The sequence below is a fragment of the Phyllostomus hastatus genome, unplaced genomic scaffold (assembly GCF_019186645.2).
Source record: "Phyllostomus hastatus isolate PE091 unplaced genomic scaffold, TTU_PhHast_1.1 phas_scaffold_501, whole genome shotgun sequence".
Taxonomy (NCBI): domain Eukaryota; kingdom Metazoa; phylum Chordata; class Mammalia; order Chiroptera; family Phyllostomidae; genus Phyllostomus; species Phyllostomus hastatus.
The window spans coordinates 50137354-50155196 of NW_025334033.1; the positions used below are offsets into that span (position 1 = coordinate 50137354).

The following is a 17843-nucleotide window of genomic DNA, read 5'->3' on the forward strand; positions in this document are numbered from 1 at the left end:
CCGGGTCCCGCCCCGCCCCGCCCCGCCCCGCTCCTGAAGGCCCTGGCCTGCCCTGCTGGGCTCTGTCCCCGACCTCTGACCGACCGGTTGTGGCAGGCTCCAGTCCCCCTCTGAGGCTCGAGTCAAGTCCGCGAAGATCCCGGCGCCATGTGGCGATGGGCTCAGGCCGCGCTCCGAACCCCTGGGACCCGCCTCCAGCTCCGGAGGTCGGTGTGCACGTCATTGGGTTTCTCCCAAAAGGCCGTGACCCTGACCGTCACGCCCAGGACTGGTCTGGCTGATGAGCTTCTGGATATTAAAGTGGAAGGCCTAGGCCCCAGGGAGCGGGTGACACTGAGGGCGTCGGCTGTTAGCTACCGAGGTCGTCTCTTCCACTCGCAGGCCCACTTCGAGTCGGACGGCCGCGGGAGGCTGGACCTGGCCCGGCAGCCGGCTCTGGGCGGCGACTTCACCGGCGTGGAGCCGATGGGGCTCCTGTGGAGCCTCACGCCGGCCGGCTCGGAGGACCCCTGCCACAGCCAGAGGCCGAGGGGCGTGTTGAAAACGCCCCTCAAAGTGGAGGTGACCGTCCATCCCACGCAGCAGCAGCCGGAGGTGCCGCTGGGCCCGGCGCTGGCCTCGGCCCACGTGCAGCGCTGGTTCTCCAGCCCCCAGCTGTCCCGCACTCGGCTGCAAACCGGCAGCCTGCGGGGCGTCCTCCTGCTGCCCCCAGGTGCGTGGGGCCTTTTCCGCACAGGGCCTCTCCGCCGGATTGTCTTGCTAGCTAATTGGTCATCTTCCTTTCTTTATTTGGTAGCCTAAGTGGCGATATTCATTTCCCTAAGTGGTGGCTGGGATTTCAATTTCAATTTAATCTGCCCACCCTCTAAATTCCTTAGTGCCGCAGACTCTATGCCTTGCGAGCATACACCTTGCAGGTTTGCCGTATTAAGCATGATTGCTGTAAAGTTCCTAGCATTAAATGCTTGTCTGCCTGTCTCTAGTAGGCAGAGCTTCGTTGATTTTAACTTTTGCTGCTATCATTTCTGGTAGAAATGACGAGAGCAGTGGATACGAATCTATCTTTCGTTGGTATCTGTTCAAGTCCCAAAGTGAATGAAGTCCTATTATGCTGGATTCATGTTAGGATAAAGATGACTTTTTTTTTTAAATTTACTGATTTGAGAGAGAGGAACATTGATTAGTGGTTCCACTTATTTATGCATTCATTGATTGATTCTTGTATGTGCCCTGATCGGGAATCAACCCACGACCTTGGTGGATTGGGAGGACACTAACCAACTGAGCTATGGGGTCAGGGCAGAAGATGACTTTTTTGTTGTTGTCTGACGTTCTCTAGTGCCTCGCAGCCCTAGTGCCTCGCAGCCCTTCACCATAATGAAAAAACTTTCGTTTTTCACTTCATAGATCAAAGAACAACTTCTTTTTATTATAAATGAGGAAACCAAGTATTTTAACCAAATCACACAGCTAGGAGATGGTAAAGTCAGGGTGCACAAAACTCTTTGAGCTCCAAACTCTAACCTTCTTCATAAGCACAGGCTGTGTAAGCGAAACAATGAGTGAAATATTAAGGTGTTTTTATTTTTCCATGGACAAGGACAACCGTGTGGGGATTAGCTGTGGGAATGGGGCATGGGCTGGGGGGTGGGGGCAAAGGGGTAAAAATTGGGACAACAGTAATAGCATAAACAATACAATATTTAATTTTTTTTAAAAAAGGTGGGTTTTTTTTAGATTTTATTTCTTTACTTTTAGACACAGGAGAAGGAAAGGAGAAAGAGAGACATGTGCCCTGACTAGGTATTGAACCAGCGACCTTTTGGTTTGCAGGCCTGTGCTCAATCCACTGAGCTACACCAGCCAGGGCCAGTTTTCTATTTTTTAGAAAACTTCTCTGGCATACCCCCTAGTCTCATGCTCAGGATCCTTACGAACAACCAAGAATCTTTTAAATGAGTGATTTAAAACATTGTGTGTGTGCTGGGGGAGGGGGACTTTTTAAAAATAGCCAATAAGATCCTAGCAAATTTACATATTTGGAATTAAATTACTGAATTGAATCAAAATAAGTAAATTCTCAGTTATTTGAATGTGGAAAATCAGATGAATATTTTGAAGCCTGTCGCTGGAAAACTCTGCTACCGGAATGAGTTCCGAGTGTATGTTATGACTTTTTCATGGTTTACTTTAGGCTTTCTGGAACTAATCTTGAATCCAGAAATGATTGAAATGTATCTAATTTTAAAAAGAGCAGATCAAGATATACTGAGATATCTGAATGTTAAGAAAACTACCTTATAAAAACCACATCCTTAATGTGTACACTGTACCTTTCACTTTGGTGGCTCTAACTCATTTCTGGATTTGAAAACTTAGAACTGGTTTCTGGCCCTGGAATTTTAGGTGTCTTAATTTGGTTTCTGTCTTTATGTTTTTGCCTTTTAGTCTGTTCTTATAGATTTGTCTGGCACTTTTAATTGAAAAAAATGCAGAAGCATATTTCTGAAAAGTATTAAGAGGCCATTGGCAGAGAAACTCTTCTCTTGGAAGGATGAATAAATAACACAATCTCCAATAGGAATGTTGAAACAGAAATAACAGATCGACATTAGGAGGATATTAGTTTGACATTTTACTATACATATTGTTCACTTTATATTTATATTATACCTTCATTAAACATTTAAAATCATTTAAACCTAGCCCTGGCCAGATGGCCCAGTTGACTGGAATGTCATCTGGTACATCAAAACAAACAAACAAACAAAAAAAAAACACACACACAAAAACCCTTCGGGTGTTCTATTCCTGGTCAGGGCACATACCTAGGTTTCTGCGTTTGATCCCCGGTAAGGGTGTGTATGGGAGGCAATCCATCAATGTTTCTATCTCACATTGATGTTTCTCTCTCTCTTATCTCCCCCATCCCCCTAAAATCAGTAAACCTATCCTTGGGTAAGGATTTTTGAAAAGTAATAATAAAATAAAATAGTTTAAACCTTGTTAAATTATGGGTTTGGTGATTCTTACTGTATCTTAAACTCATTGATAAGTCAAAGGGCCCTTTAAAATGGATATCTTTTTTTTTAAATGAGGTATTATACTTTCATAATTCAAAACCTGAAGAATTAGTTGCTTAGATTTACTGGTACACTTGAAATCAAAACACTTTCCGTATCTTTGGTGCTAATTTGTGTTTTTTTTCCATTTTCCAGCAATTTTCTCATGGGGGAAAATATAAAAACATTTTTACACTTACAGCTTCAAAGTAGCCCAAACAAGTGTCTACTTCAACTGCAACAATAATCCTATTTAAGCCAAAACAGACATTTTCTTTTCAAAGTAAATACAGATGTTTAAAAAGAAAAGATAAATTTACAAAATTTGACTTAGAAAATGTTAGCTGGATATCATAGTCTATTAAATGCTCTGTCACTTAATTCAAGATTAATCCCCTTTCCTGGTTTATAGGAGATGGTCCTTTTCCTGGTTTGATTGATATGTTCGGTGATGGAGGATTGGATGAATCTCGAGCAAGTCTCCTGGCTTGTCGAGGTTTTGCTGCTCTGGCTTTGCCACTTTTTGGCTACGAAGATCTACCTCCAATTATGAAGGACTTAAATTTAGATTACTTTGAAGAGGCAGCTAAATTTGTGCAAAGTCATCCAAAGGTGAGTGGGATGCTAGAGAGAAATGTGCTTAAAATAAAGTCATTAACACTAGGAGAGAGTGAATATAGGAAGTGGTACTAATGGGTCCGAAGGTATCTGTAATACATACCTGTTGAATGAATTAATGGGTAAATAAGCAAGCTATCTGATAAATATATAAAAGACTTTTCTATATATTTAGGGCTTTGTGCCCCCATTAACAATCATGCTTTCTTTTTCTTTCTCCTTGTTCATCTTTTTCTTCAATCTTCAGGTCAAAGGCCCAAACATTGGAGTGATTGGTTCTGGCAAGGGGGCAGAGTTGGCAGTTTCCATGGCTAGCTTTCTCCCAAACATAGCTGCGGTTGTGAGCATCAATGGTTGCATCTCTAACACAGCTACTGCCCTTACATGTGGTGGATTAATCCTGCCAGGACTGCCTTTTAACCTATGTAAAATCTCTGCTACCGATTCAGGGGTGTATGACATTAAAGAAGCGCTCGAGGACCCCTTGGATCCAGCCTATCGGGAAAGCCGTATCCCTCTTGAAAAAGCCAGTGCCCATTTCCTTTTCATTGTTGGAGAGGATGACAGGCTTTGGAAGAGCTCTGTTTATGCCGACATAGCTGTGAAGCACCTCACAGAGCATGGGAAGACAAATTTCACTCTTTTAAGCTACCCTAATGCTGGCCACAGAATAGATCCGCCTTACAGCCCTTTTTTCTCTGCAGCCTGGGATCCTGTGTTGGGGGTGCCTGTTTTGGGAGGCGGGCAGCTCAAAGCTCATGCTGTTGCCCAGATTGAGTCTTGGAAGAAGATCTTGGAGTTTTTGCACTTGCATCTAGAGCAAAGGCTTACAAACTAAACAGTTTAATTTAGAATTTGCTCAGAACAAATTATGGGAAAGACTGAATTTTTTGACAAATGACAACTGAGATCTGGACTTCTCATGACGTCTGCAAGCTTTTAAAAGAAAAAATACTTCAAGTTCATCAGAGCCTGTAGCTTTGGTCCTACCCATGTTTCTCCATGTCTGGTTTGTTTGAGCTTGAACTCAAGGTAATTGCTAACCAGTTTTCAATCTACCATTTACCTACCCTTCCAAAGATTTTTAAAAACTAGTATATGACAATTAGTTGGCTATATCTATCCCAGAGATTTTAAAACTGTTTTGAACAAGGTAAACACATGAATATAGGCCCCTGGTTTTATGATGAGGAACAACTGGGCTATGCTAACTTGTTCATAACAGTCAGAGGCTGGAATGAATTCTAACAAGGTAACTTGGAGGCTAATTGGTGGCAGACAAGCCATAGAATCCTTTCTGTTGTTAATCAGATTTTGATTATTTTTCTAGTTGCTACCCATTCTAGGATCCTTAAGAAAAGTTAGAAATTCTAAGATACTACTTTAAAAATGGCAATTAATTACTGAGAAATACTTTGATTCTCTACAGTTCCCTTATCTCTGTATTTGTACTTTAAAAAACTTTCCTTCACACTTGGTTTCAAAAATATGTGTAAAAATAGGCAGGTTCCAGGTTCTAGTCCCCTGCAGACCATGTAATCAATCATCCGAGAAGGCGCATCCTTTCCGCCTTCTTCCACCTTCACCAAACACTGAATTACAATGTGTTGGATGAGCCTTGACTTATTAAAGTAATCTTAGCTGAAGTTCTGAGTTCTGATTCTAATCTCTAAGAATTAGAAGTTCTAGCCCTCATGATAATTTTTTTCACATACTTGAAGGGAAAAAATAAGGTATTAATTATTAGCCTTTGATTTTGGTTGATCAGTGGGATCTTGTCAGAACTAAATTTTGGGTTCTCCTGGGCAGAAGATGAAGTGCTGTCAACCCTAATTTGTAGTATTAATGGTTCCCCCCAAATTAACATTTTAAATTGGATATGTTTCAAATTATTAACATCAACACACACACACATCCTCCTGATTTGGGGGTTATTCATGTAAGATTTTTTAAAGAGGTTTAAGTTTTCTTTAAGTTTTTATTTTTAATTTTAAAAACAGAGGAAGAGAGGGGTGAGGGGAAGGAGGGGGAGAGAGGGAGAGAAACATGGGTTTGTTGTTCTACTTATTTAGGCATTTGTTGCTTGATTCTTTTCTGTGCCCTGTGCCCTGACTGGGACTTGAACCCCACCCCCCGCAACCTGGTATATCAGGATGATGTTCTAACGAACTGAGCCACCTGGCCAGGGACTAGAAGAGGTTTATTTTAAAACAGACCAAAAACATAGGGGAGAATTTGGCTTTTTAGCAAATAACTATAATGAGAATCATAATCTGTGAAACTGACTCTTGAAATTTGATACAATGCTCTTTTTTAAAAATTTTTTATTTATTTATTTATTTATTTATTTTTAGAGAGGGGAAGGGAGGGAGAAAGAGAGAGAGAAACATCAATGTACAGTTGCTGGGGGCCATGGCCTGCAACCCAGGCATGTGCCCTGACTGGGAATCGAACCTGGATACTTTGGTTCGCAGCCCACGCTCAATCCACTGAGCTACGCCAGCCAGGGCAACAATGCTCATTCTAATTTGAATTCATAGTGACTTAGTAACCTTGAGAATTAATGACTATTAGGTGATAAATTTTTTTTTTATTTTAAAGTATATAACTTTAGCTGTTTTGCTCAAACTCTAATCGTTTAACTGTGACATGTTTTTTCTTCTTTTATTCAATTCACATTCTTGTTTAAATATCAAAGACTTCTTAACATATTTGCTTTTCTATCATTTCAAACTATGTTTTTTACCTTTACTTTTTAAAGGGTATGCTCGATTTTCTGTATTTGGGGACACTGTTTCAATAATAATTTTAACCTTTCTCTCAACTTTCTGTTGTCCAGGTCTGCAACAAAAGCAAGTGGACCCAAAGCTATACTCTTTGGTAAACGGCTTTTGAGATCTATTGTGTCATTTTGAAGGGCTTAAAAGAACAAAGAAATGATCCAAGTTATATACTTCTTTTTCTTTCCCCGTGTGAAAGTTTTTAACCTTTGAGCATGTGAAACTCAAAATGTGCTTGATAAGAAATGTATCAAGATATTGTGGATTGATTTTCGGAGACAAGGAAATTTCTGTTTATATGGTGGTAAATATTATATGGTGGTAAATAGCTTATATACTGGTACATAAAAGATATTCATGGCAAAGAGTGAAACTGGAAAAGCCAGTGTTCGTACTGCCTGTCACCGACCGGACCTGACAAGTACGTACAGGATTTGAATCTCTACGGTGCTTTATTCCAATGGCTGGCGATTTGAGAAGATGGCGGGTTCGCTCTCTAACAGACTGTCTTAAATTTCATTTTCAACCAACCCTTTCTATAGGGAGAAGAAAAGTGTAGGTAAGGGGATTGGAATTCAGGGGAAAGGTTAATCAGATAAAAAGCTACAGCATTCTTTCATCTGTGTCCTGGGCATCTCACCCTGGAGCAGAATGGCTCAGATACCTTACTGCTTGCAGTCCTCCTGAGGCACAAAGGTGGAGCTGCTTATGGTCTCCCGGAGTCAGGGTGGGTCATACCTTCAGTTCCTGGAACAACAGCTTTTATGTGCATTCATTACTAAGCTTATTAGCTATTATCTGAAACTAACATTTTTCCAACATTTGAGCCCCCCAACAGGAGGAAATAGAATTAATATTCTGAGTGAGCATAAAGATAAAATTGACTTATTAGTGATATTACACCATTAATATCAATTCCTTATGGTGCAATTTGTAGTTTTGAATAAAAGGAATACCCTACTGGGTTATGAGATATGTTTAAGGATTAAATTCCCATTACAGCTACATCAAGAAAAACAGATTTTTGCAGGAGAGGAAGAATTCCAACTTGGAGAGGGGTGGAGGTGTGGAGATCTGAAAAAATCACTGCAGGTGTTGGCGGCAAAATGGTACCAGAATGTCACTGGTGCCATTTGGACTTCAGTTCAGCAACCTCAGTTCTTGAGTTCTGGCTAAGAAAGAATTCAGAGCCAAGACTCAAACTATAAGAGAAAGTTTATTCGGAAAGTCACAGAGGTAGGAAAAGTGAGCCAGTGGGGTACAAGTTCAGGAAACAAGTTACAGAGGCAGAAGAAGGGCCCTCGGAGCTTAGGAGAGATAAAGGTAAAGCTAACATGCCTGGGGGAAGACCAGGCGGAAGGAAAAATGCTGAAGGATCCAGGGAGGGAGAGCAGCACCAGGCCCTCGTCTGGAGGTATTAGGAGGATCCCAATAGAATACTCATCAGCTTTCCAGGTGTGTCCTTTTAGGGTCATAGTCTCTACTGATTGGTCAGCACCAGAGCAGGGGGTCATCAGTCAGTGCAGCTGGTCCAGATGTCAGCCACAGCATCGGCATCGCTGGTCTGGTTCTGCTGCTTTTCTGCGCCTGGAGCTGAAACACAACTGAGGCCTAGATGTTATCTTTGGGGATTAATGCTTAGGGGAGTGGCTGTGCAAGGTCCTGAATGGAAGTTACATGAGGCCACCTTTCAGTCCCTTGTTCCTCCTCCAAGGGTGTCTACTACGTGACTAGTGACATGCCAGGGGAGGAAAGGTCAGGGGAGGGTCTGTATGCATGACCAGCAATATGAAAGGTCAGGGGGTCTAATCCACAGGACCAGTGATATGCTAGGGGAGGAAAGGTTACCCTGGCAGCAAGGTACTCATCTTCCCAGTTTTGCCATTGCAAGGCACCTGGGGCTTCTTGGCGACCTTCTGTACCTGGCCCACCATCATTGCTCTGCCCACGTCTAACTGCCTACCGCACAAGAACAAAAGCTGAATATGTTAGAAATATGTACTTTGTCTTTCTCCAATAAAAATTTAACTTTTTCCTAGTTTTACAAATGTGATTATCTCTTTCAAAATGAAATTATTTCAAAATTTAAAATGTCTACATTATAGAACAATTAAAAAACAGGCAAGTGACGTGAACATTGTATTTGTCTCCTGAGGCTGCCATAACAAGATACCAGACTGGATAACTTAAACAACAGAATTTATGTTCTCACATTTCTGATGGCTGGAAGTCCAGGATCAAAGTGCCAACAGTGTAGATTGGGGTGTCAAACTCATTTTCATCGGGGGGGCCACATCAGCCTCGAGGTTGCCTTCAAAGGGCCGAATGTAATTTTAGGACTGTGTAAATGTAACTTCACTTAACTGTTAAGGAGTAGTTACATTTATACAGTGTTACCATTACAATCAGCCCTTTGAGGGCAACCAGGCTGAACGTATTGTTGAATAACCTGAGACACCAGGGTGTCACATACCATCCTCATCCACTGATCATGTTCTGAAAATAACAACAAACACAAAGCAAAAGACAAGCAATTCAACTGCATTCAAAATCAGGTTTTAGGCTTACCTGTTTTGTTTCCTGGATGTCTGACACCGTTTTCTCGAGGTCAGTGTGTCTATGTCTGGTTTCAGGCCTTGTGCTGTGGCAATTCGTAAAACAGCGTGGAGGTTGTCATCGGTGATGCGTGACCTGTGCTTAGTCTTGTTTAGATTCATTATTGAAAACGTGTGTTCGCACAGATAGGTGCTCCCAAACAGTGACAGAATACGAGCAGCGTGAAGTCGGAGCTGTGGCATCAAAGCAGGAGGCAGTAGACGGTAAAAGTCCTCAATTTTAACATCCTCGAACTTTACTCTCAGGCAACTATCGCTTTGAATATCAATTAACTCCAACTGAAGGTTGTGGGGTGCACTGTCGACATCAATGGTGAAAGGATTGGCAAAGATGGCAAAGCTTGAGCGCTGTCTTCTGAAGTCTGAGAAGCGCTGATCAAATTCATCAATTAACCGGCTCAATTTGGTAGCCAAGGGCGTGCATGAAAAAGCACCGGGAACTGAGGCTGAGATGCTCTGACAAACAGGAAAGTGGGCAAGATTGTCCTTGTCCACTTGGGACTTCCATAGGTGAAGTTTACGCTGGAAAGCCGTGATCGCGTCGGACATCTGCGTGATGACTTGTTTGCGTCCCTGCAGCTTCTGATTCAGTTGGGCAAGATGCTCGGTTATGTCACATAACATAGCAAAATCGCACAGCCAGGTTGGATCTGACAGCTCAGGCAAGGGTTTTCCTTTACTTTGCATGAAAAGTGCAATTTCTTCCTTAAGCTCAAAAAATTGTTTCAGGACTGCGCTCCTGCTCAGCCACCTGACTTCTGTATGGTATGGCACATCTTCACGCTCTGAGTCCATTTCCTGCAGAAACACTTGGAACTGGCCATGATTCAAGCTCCGCGCCCGAATGAAGTTCACTGTTTTCATGACTGTGGTCATAATATTATCCAGTTCCAGAACCCTTCCACACAGAGCTTCTGGATGGATAATGCAGTGATACGTTATCAGAGGTGTGTCGCAGCTACTTTTTTGCAATTTCTCCTTCATTAGTCCAACCAAGCCTGTTTTTTCTCCACACATTGCAGGGGCACCGTTGGTAGTTAGCCCCACCAGCTTTTCCCAGGGTAACTTATGATTGTTTATGGACTTCTCCACCGCATCAAAAATGTCCTTCCCTGTTGTCGTCCCATGCATGGTAATTACATCCAAGAGTTCCTCAGTGACAGAGAAGTCCGCCTTCACACCTCTTATAAAAATGGATAGATGCGATGTATCTGTGTTGTCTGTGCTCTCATCCACAGCTAAGGAAAAAGCCATATAACTGCGCGCCTCTTCGACCAGCTGTGTGGTCAGATTTCCTGCTAGTTCCTTAACACGGTTTGCGATGGTGTTTCTTGACAAACTGACATTTTTAAAAGTCTGTATTTGATCAGGGCACACCTGCTCACACACCTTTAGCATGCGCTGCTTGAAAAATGCACCCTCTGAAAAACACTTTGAAGCTCGAGCAATTTCTTCAGCCACAATAAAGCTGGCTTTCACTGCTGCATCATTTTTGGCTATAGTTCTGGTGAGCACATTTTGCTGCGATTGCAGTCTGCCTTTTAATTCTTGCGCCAATTGTTGTTTTTCTTGGAGGCTAAATTTAGCATATTTGGTTCCATGTTTGGTCTCAAAATGCCGACGTACATTGTATTCCTTTATCACTGATATTGTCTCATAACACAAAAGACACACTGGGTTTTCCCCTTGAAACACAAACATGTATTCGCTTTCCCATCTATCGTTAAATTGCCTTCCTTCTGCATCAATCTTTCTCTTACTGGACATTTTGGGATTGAAATTGTTCCACCAAAGATGGTATGGTGCGCCACCTAAGTAAAAGATAAAAGACCAAGATGTCCTTTAGGACCAGGTTCAATAACAGGCCCCCTCCTACAGACTCACCCTTCCTTCAAATCCCCCGCCCCCTTCTGCAAAAACAGCAGTCACCCTTTCTCCATCAATTCTCCCCCTCCATCTATCCCAGCGACATTCTTACCCCCCCCCATTGCCAATGCATTGGACAGCGACATTATCCTTAGTGCCATTCCCCAGCATGAACATCCTCCTCAACCTCCTGAACATTCTTCCATGGTGGAATAAGGAGAATGTTCCTTTGGGAACACCCGCAGAGCGGTGCCCGCGCTTGCGCAATGACATGCTTTCACTTTTATATGAAGTGGCCGGGACTGAGGACTATGCCTAAATACTGCTTGGGCCCCAGAGCCGTCCTGTTATCTTGAACGATGCAGGGTGGAGGAGGCCGGGCAGGGAGCCAATGCGCCCGTGCAAGTTAGGTTTACTCTCGCAGTCCCAGCTTCACAAAAAAGTGAAAGCACGTCACTGCGCAAGCGCGGCCACTGCTGCTGGACCGCAGAGCTGGCCGTGTCTAGGGACAACAATGTAGAATTCATGCGTGGGACCCTAGCTGCTGGTTGCAAGATATCTTTTTACAGGTACTTTTTAAAAAATAACATGTAATGGCTAAAGTTCATGTATCTGGGTAATTTATGAAAAAATTAAATGAAATGTTTGCCCAGTTGAGAGTACCCCTTTAAGCACCCCGCCGTCCCTCCGCTACCCCCGCCCCTGCCCCAGTAATTCTCGCCTTTCTTGTCTTTCAATGTCCCAAGGCAGTTACTAGTGCCCCCATCAGTCTCACCTATTACTTTTCTTACACAGGCTCACCGTTCTCCTGTAGCTATGGCCGCAGCTCCCGCCGTTCTCCTGCTCCTGCAGCGTAAACTCATCACACACGCTGCACACGTGACTAGCGCGCTGGCTGGAGCGTAGGAGCTTGGAGCTCCGTGCAGCCGCCAGGTAGAAACAAGGTCCCGGGCCGGATAAAACTAGGTGGAGGGCGGGATTCGGCCAACGGGCCTTATGTTTGCCACCTGTGATGTAGGTTTTTGGTGAAGCCTCACTCCTTAGTTTGCAGATGACCAACTTCTCACTGTGTCTTCACAGGGCCTTTCTTCTGTGCAAACCACTTCTCCTACCTGTTCTTCTTGTAAGGACGCCAGTCCTATTGGATTAGAGCCCCAGTCTTATGGCCCCTTTTAACCGTGATTTCCTCCTTAAAAGCCCATCTTCAAACACAATCACATTGAGGGCTAGGGCTTCAAATACGAGTTTTGAGGGGACATATTTCAGTACGAAACAAACATTAAACCCTCATAATGCCCTTTAAGTTTTCTTATGTATATCTGTGAGTGCTATATATATTTTTTAAGGGGATCACACCATTTTGTTTGGTAACTTGCATTTTAAATTAACACATCATGATTATGCATGTCAATAGGTGCATTTCAGCAACATTTTTATGGAAGTGATATGGAAATTGAAATGATAATGAAGTCATGTCCACTCTCAATCACAAAATTAATTAACACTCTTTTTAAAGTAGGTCCCCCCTCCCCCCATATTTTCTTGATTTCACATGCATTTAGCTAACCCACTGCCAAAGAAGGTAAAAAGTTTCGTGTAGTGCCCCATGCCTGAGCAAACTGGCCTTGAACCATTGTCTGGCCTCTGCGTGTAGGCTGCAGGCTCTGAAGCAGGCTACACAGTGAAAAAGAGTGTATTATTTCATCGTTTGGATGTTCAACGATACCAATCCTATTGTGTCAACATTTGAATTGTTTTCTTTTTACTATTAAAACTTTGAACATGTATCTGTGTGCATTTGTGTGATTATTTCTTCAGGATGAAGTCTTAGGAGTGGAACTGCCGAGTCACAAAGGTGCAAGGATTTTAAAGGTTTTGTCGGTGCAAAAAACATCCAAACCTGTAAAAACATTTTATGAGTTTATTTGAGCCAAACCGACTATTGCTGGGAAAGCAAAATCTCAACGGACTGAGAAAATACTCTAGATGATGGCAGTTTCACCACTTATTTTATACAGCAGAATCAAAGGGCAAGACCTAAAGGGGTTACATGAAATCCATGGGTGATAGATTAGGGAGGTGGGAGAAAGCAAAGCAGGGGACATCTCTGGGATTGCATAAAAAGTAAAATAGACACATACATCTTTTACATTGGTGGGTGTGGGATAATTAACAGTAAATAATTAACAAACGGTTTTGAGGTCTCTGCTCTGGTGCAGTGGTTGTGCCCTGAGGGGTCTAGAAAAAAAAATTACCCTGTGGTTCCAAAGATATGTTATCCTAGATGCAAAAAGACAATGGACTCAGTTAAGGTAAAGATTGAATTTTGTGAGGGAAGATAGGGTTTAGGACAGGACTACCTGCCATGACCTGCTTTTACAATAGTTAGAAAGTTTTCATTTCAGACCTTCCTATGTGGTTACATTCAGTCTGTGAGCTTGTAAGCCCACCATGCAGGTCTCCCCTAAGCTTGTTAGGTTTAGTACGTGGCCACTTTTTCGTCCACACTTTTAATACTTATTGCCAACAGCCCTCCAGAAAGGCTGTATCAATTATAAACAGCAGTGTTTATATGCATTCTATTTATCCATACTCCTAGCGACTCAGTATTTTTTACAATTTTTGGCTAATTTGATAGTTGGTAGTAAAAAGACACCTTGGTTATGTAAAGCATACACTTCGTTTTCAGCATCCTCTGGCTTCCTGGAGGAAAGTAACTGAAAAAATTCGGCGGAATTTGGCTTCGGGTATCCTCAGTGGGACGTCAGGAGAATTATAGCAGAGAGCCGGGAGAGGATACAGAAGGGCAATCTGCAGGAAAAGGGAATTTTACAAATCCTTTTTGTAAAGGATTTTACAAAAAATCCTTTTGTAAAGTGCAACGCTTAGAGGGAGGTTTTACAGTTTTAAACTTCAGGTGGCTATGTTGCTCCAGACGAACTGAAACCGCTTTAGGTACGGACAAGCACATCCCCTGAGCACTCTGCGGGGCTAGGCACTCCAGCCCAGCGTCTCACGGACAACAGTGCCGCCGCCTCTCGGGAGCGATTGGCAGCGCGGCGGGAGGACCGGAGGCCGCCCCATCGTCCCACAATTCCCCGCTCGCGCCACCTGAGGGCGGAGAGAGGCGACAGCGGAGGCTGTAGGGATCTTAGGAGAACCCCGAGAAAGTGCGCAAGCGCACTGACCCCTCCAAGCCCTAGCAACCAGAGCAGTGACAGTAGCAACCGCCGGAATGGTGAGTACCTTCCAGGCCTTGTAGTCAAAGCTGAAAAGAAGTTGGAAGTGGGAAAGGGCTATTGTGGAGCGTTGAGGGCTGGGAGGGGAGAGGGTGCCTTTGAACCGCGGAAGGGAGCCGGTAGCGGATGCGGGCTCCTCAAAGTCAGAGGCCTGGGGGCGATCGAAAAGCCCTGGCACCGGGTGGTCTGGGAGGAGGGCGGCGTGGGGCAGATTAGAGGTTGGGTGAACGTGGTGGAAGTCTGGCAAAGGAAAGGGAGGGCAAAGAGTAGGGAATTCTCGAAAAACAGCATTGGAGTGGGAAAGGTGATGGACGGGAGTGGGTGAATAAGGATCTCTTTTTACATACAAGTAAGTTACCCCCTGGCGAGATGGAGTGGGGAGCTGGTTACCAGAGGAATGTAGGTCACATCATTGCAGCAGTTATCGGAAACCTGTGATGTGCCCAGGTAGCCCTGAATGACTGGGAGGGCCGTTATTAGGTAACGTTGTAAAGCCCACTCAGACAGAAGATATTAGGCTACTCTTTCTCAAATCTCAGTATGTGTAAGTATGATTGTAGTCGGTCTAAGTACTAGGAGCTTGTTGGAGTGCAGATTATGAATGTTTAATAAGATTGGGGGTGTTCAGGTATGTGCATTTCGACAATGCACCTCAAGTTATTCTAAAATTGTAGGGCACCCCACCACACTTTGAGAAATACTGGCTTGGATTTGAAATCTGTCATCGGTCTACCCAATCAAAACCTTTGTGAAGTAATGATTTTATCTAGCGATCCTCAACTCCTGCTCAGAATGTGCGTTGTCTTGCTTACATACGTGGCAGTTCCAACTAGTAGTTTGAAAAAGGGATGTTGTTGGTTAGTTATAGACCCAGACAAAGCTTTTTAGCAAAGGATGTGATTGTCCGGGCCGGATGGAGATACTTATGAAGAACAGGTATAATTTGTCTTCTTTTTGCGATTCCAACGCAAGTGGGCAGAACTAGAGCCCTAGAAATTGAAATGATAACGATGTCATGTCCACCCTCAACCACAAGATTAAATACCACTCTTTTTAAAGTAGGTCCTTCCTCCCCCTCTCCCATCTTTTCTTACTTTATTTCACATGCATTTAGTTACACCACTGCCAAGGAAGGTAAAAAAATTCACATAGTGCCGCACACCTGAGCAACCGGTGGCCTTGAACCACTGCCTGGCCTCTCTCTAGCTGCAGGCTGCAGGCTCTGAAGCAGGCTACACAGTGAAAAGTGGGGGGCGGGGGGAGAAAGAAAAATATTTTGGAGCCTAGGTTTATATTTAAGTGAAGAAATAGTCAGCTCTAAATCCTAAAAGCATGAACCATAAGAATTATTGAAAATCTTCAGATGAAGAATCAGAACCAGTAATTATATGAAGCTAGCTGAGGCTGCAAACTGTTGGTTCTGGGGCCCTTCAGAAATACAGGCCCACAGAGTTTTTAAAATTTTTAAACAAAATTAGCTTCCAGTGTTTTAAGAATGATCATACTTCACTACAAAACTGAGATTTGTAGCTTCTTTGAAAAATCAGAAATACTGTATTTCACTACCAGGCACATTTGTCCCCACATATTTATATTACTGAAAACTTGTGTTACTGTCATATAATTGGCTGCATTTTTTTTCTTAATAGTACATAAAATAAGAATGTTACTGTCATTAATGGGTTTCTCATATTTCAAGAAATGTGATATTAGGGTAATTCTTGTCCCAAGTCCCACCTGTCAAGTTTTCTAGAGCCAAATAGAGGCTCTTTACATGGCCAGCTTTGTCCGTTAATGATGTCCATTGGTTTTCAAGGCATTTCAGGTTTTGATTCCTGCTCTCTATAGGGGAACTAGTGACCTTATAAACCAATTTATAGACAGCTTGATTGCTTCCAACTTGAGAGTGTTCTTATTTGTGTCTTTCTTTGGTCCCATGCAAGGATTTATCTGGGAGATATACCCAGGAGTGGGATTGCAGAGTCACAGGGTCTGTGCATACTTAATTCCCCTAAGTATGCATACTTAATTTCCATACACACTGTCAGACTGCTTTCTTTCTTTTCTTTTTAAAGAATGTATTTATTTATTCTTAGAGAGGAGGGAAGAGAGGGAGAAGGAGAGGGAGAGAAACATCATACATAGATCATAGAGATCTATGAGAGATACATAGATCAGTTGCCTCTCGCATGCCCCCAACTGGGGCCCTGGCCCGTAACCCAGGCATGTGCCTTGACTGGGGTTCAAACCAGCAATCTTTCGGTTCACAGGCTGGCGCTCCAAGGCCACCCAGCCAAGATATGTCACCAACTTTCTAACTGTTGCCAATCAGAGGGTGTATTGTAGCATCCCATTGTTTTTTCTGCATTTTTCTGATTTTTAGTGAGTTTGATTACCTCATGATATTCTTGTTAGTCATCTGGATTTCAGTTTCTGTGACTTTTCTGTTTACATTTTTACCAACTTTTCCATATTTGTTTCTGAATGTGAGGAGTTCCTTATATATCTTGATATCAGCCCTTTGTTGGTTTTACATTGAAAATATCTTCTCCGAATTTTTCTGTTTACTTTATCAACAGTGTTTTTCACTTGCTGAACTCCATTTGTTCTATTTGAGTTAATTTTATTGTGTTTTCTAAATAGATGATCATCTGCACATGAATTTTATTTCCCCCTTTTAACCTTTCCAGTTTGTATTTATCTTTAATATAACATGTATAAAGATCTCTTGTACCATGTTAAATAGTAACAGTGATAGTAGACATCCTAGATGTGTTTGGGATCTTAAAGAGAATACTTTTACAGTTACCTTCCCAATGTGGCCCATCTTGACCACCTTATTTAAAATAAACGTCCTCCACACACACATCCACATGCCCTCGTATCCTTTACCATGTTCGGCATTTTCTTTTTCTTTTTTTAAGATTTTATTTATTTATTTTTAGAGAGAGAAGGGAGGGAGAAAGAGAGAGAGAGAGAGAAACATCAATGTGTGGTTGGTGGGGACCTGGCCCACAACCCAGGCATGTGCCCTGACTGGGAATCGAACCTGCGATGCTTTGGTTCGAAGCCCGCGCTCAATCCACTGAGCTACGCCAGCCAGGGCTGGCATTTTCTTTTTCTTTAGTAACTGTCACCTTCTACTATACTATATAATGTGTTTATTTTTAAATTATATTACTTACCATTTGTCTCCCGACAATGGTTCCATGAAGGCAAGGATCTTCATTTTGTTCAGTGATATATCCTAAGCATGTAGAAGAATGTTTGGTATGTGGTAGACACTCAGTAGAGATTTGCTGAAATGAATGAATTTCTCTGTTAAGTATGGTGTTCATTGTAGCTTTTTGGTCTGTAGCCTTTATCAAGGAGTTTCCCTTTATCTTAGTTGAATGCTTTTAATATCAGATGTAGAACTTTATCAAGTTCTTTTTCTGCATGTAATGAAATAAATATGATTGCCTCCCTTTAATCCAATAATAATTAATATACATTTATGAATTTTCCTATTGTGAAACAATCTTTATGCTCCTGGGAATAAGTATTTCTTGATCTTTTCATTCTGTATCATTGGCTTTGGAGACCTAATATATCTAGGCTTTTCAAATCTGTGTTGAGAAATAAAGAGGATTCCTTATCTTGTTATAGCATCAAGTTATGCTA

The 17843-nt window shown here is 42.6% G+C and overlaps 3 protein-coding genes and 1 long non-coding RNA gene across 8 annotated transcripts in view; 3 read left to right on the top strand and 1 right to left on the bottom strand.

The window, feature by feature from the left end:
- The first annotated feature begins 33 nt into the window (after positions 1-33).
- On the top strand, positions 34-7846 carry LOC123808267 (acyl-coenzyme A thioesterase 1-like). Of its 3 annotated transcripts, none has more exons than XM_045822815.1 (4): positions 34-712; positions 3475-3674; positions 3928-4712; positions 6520-7846. In XM_045822815.1, exons 1-3 carry the CDS (start codon positions 148-150, stop codon positions 4516-4518), a joined length of 1356 nt encoding a protein of 451 aa, XP_045678771.1. In that variant the 5' UTR covers positions 34-147; the 3' UTR covers positions 4519-4712; positions 6520-7846. The 3 variants fall into 3 exon arrangements, with proteins under 3 accessions (XP_045678771.1, XP_045678773.1, XP_045678774.1); XM_045822817.1 differs by having other exon boundaries at positions 4385-4712; XM_045822818.1 differs by lacking the exon at positions 3928-4712.
- LOC123808264 (general transcription factor II-I repeat domain-containing protein 2-like) lies at positions 7664-11811 on the bottom strand. Of its 3 annotated transcripts, none has more exons than XM_045822810.1 (3): positions 11743-11811; positions 9029-10886; positions 7664-8064 (listed from the first exon to the last, which is right to left on the bottom strand). In XM_045822810.1, exons 2-3 carry the CDS (start codon positions 10840-10842, stop codon positions 7974-7976), a joined length of 1905 nt encoding a protein of 634 aa, XP_045678766.1. In that variant the 5' UTR covers positions 10843-10886; positions 11743-11811; the 3' UTR covers positions 7664-7973. The 3 variants fall into 3 exon arrangements, with proteins under 3 accessions (XP_045678766.1, XP_045678767.1, XP_045678765.1); XM_045822811.1 differs by having other exon boundaries at positions 7664-8053; positions 11717-11811; XM_045822809.1 differs by having other exon boundaries at positions 11717-11811.
- LOC123808268 lies at positions 11351-12139 on the top strand. The gene is made up of 3 exons (XR_006783777.1): positions 11351-11510; positions 11737-11874; positions 12022-12139. It is a non-coding gene; the product is annotated as an uncharacterized LOC123808268 (long non-coding RNA).
- Positions 12140-14061: 1922 nt separating this feature from the next.
- DNAL1 (dynein axonemal light chain 1) overlaps positions 14062-17843 on the top strand; it is a 37939-nt gene continuing 34157 nt past the window's right edge. Inside the window, exon 1 of the mRNA XM_045822965.1 lies at positions 14062-14179. Coding sequence (XP_045678921.1) covers positions 14177-14179 — 3 coding nt within the window. The 5' untranslated portion in view covers positions 14062-14176. The remainder of the gene's footprint in view (positions 14180-17843) is intronic.

Excerpts from the sequence above, each read along its gene's own strand:
- LOC123808267 (XM_045822815.1), top strand. The coding sequence starts at position 148 with ATGTGGCGATGGGCTCAGGCCGCGCTCCGAACCCCTGGGACCCGCCTC. Across the intron at positions 713-3,474 it reads CGTCCTCCTGCTGCCCCCAG|GAGATGGTCCTTTTCCTGGT; the intron begins GTGCGTGGGGCC and ends CCTGGTTTATAG. Across the intron at positions 3,675-3,927 it reads TTGTGCAAAGTCATCCAAAG|GTCAAAGGCCCAAACATTGG; the intron begins GTGAGTGGGATG and ends TTCAATCTTCAG.
- LOC123808264 (XM_045822810.1), bottom strand. The coding sequence starts at position 10,842 with ATGTCCAGTAAGAGAAAGATTGATGCAGAAGGAAGGCAATTTAACGAT. Across the intron at positions 8,065-9,028 it reads ACATCCAGGAAACAAAACAG|TTGTGTTTCAGCTCCAGGCG; the intron begins GTAAGCCTAAAA and ends TCTAGGCCTCAG.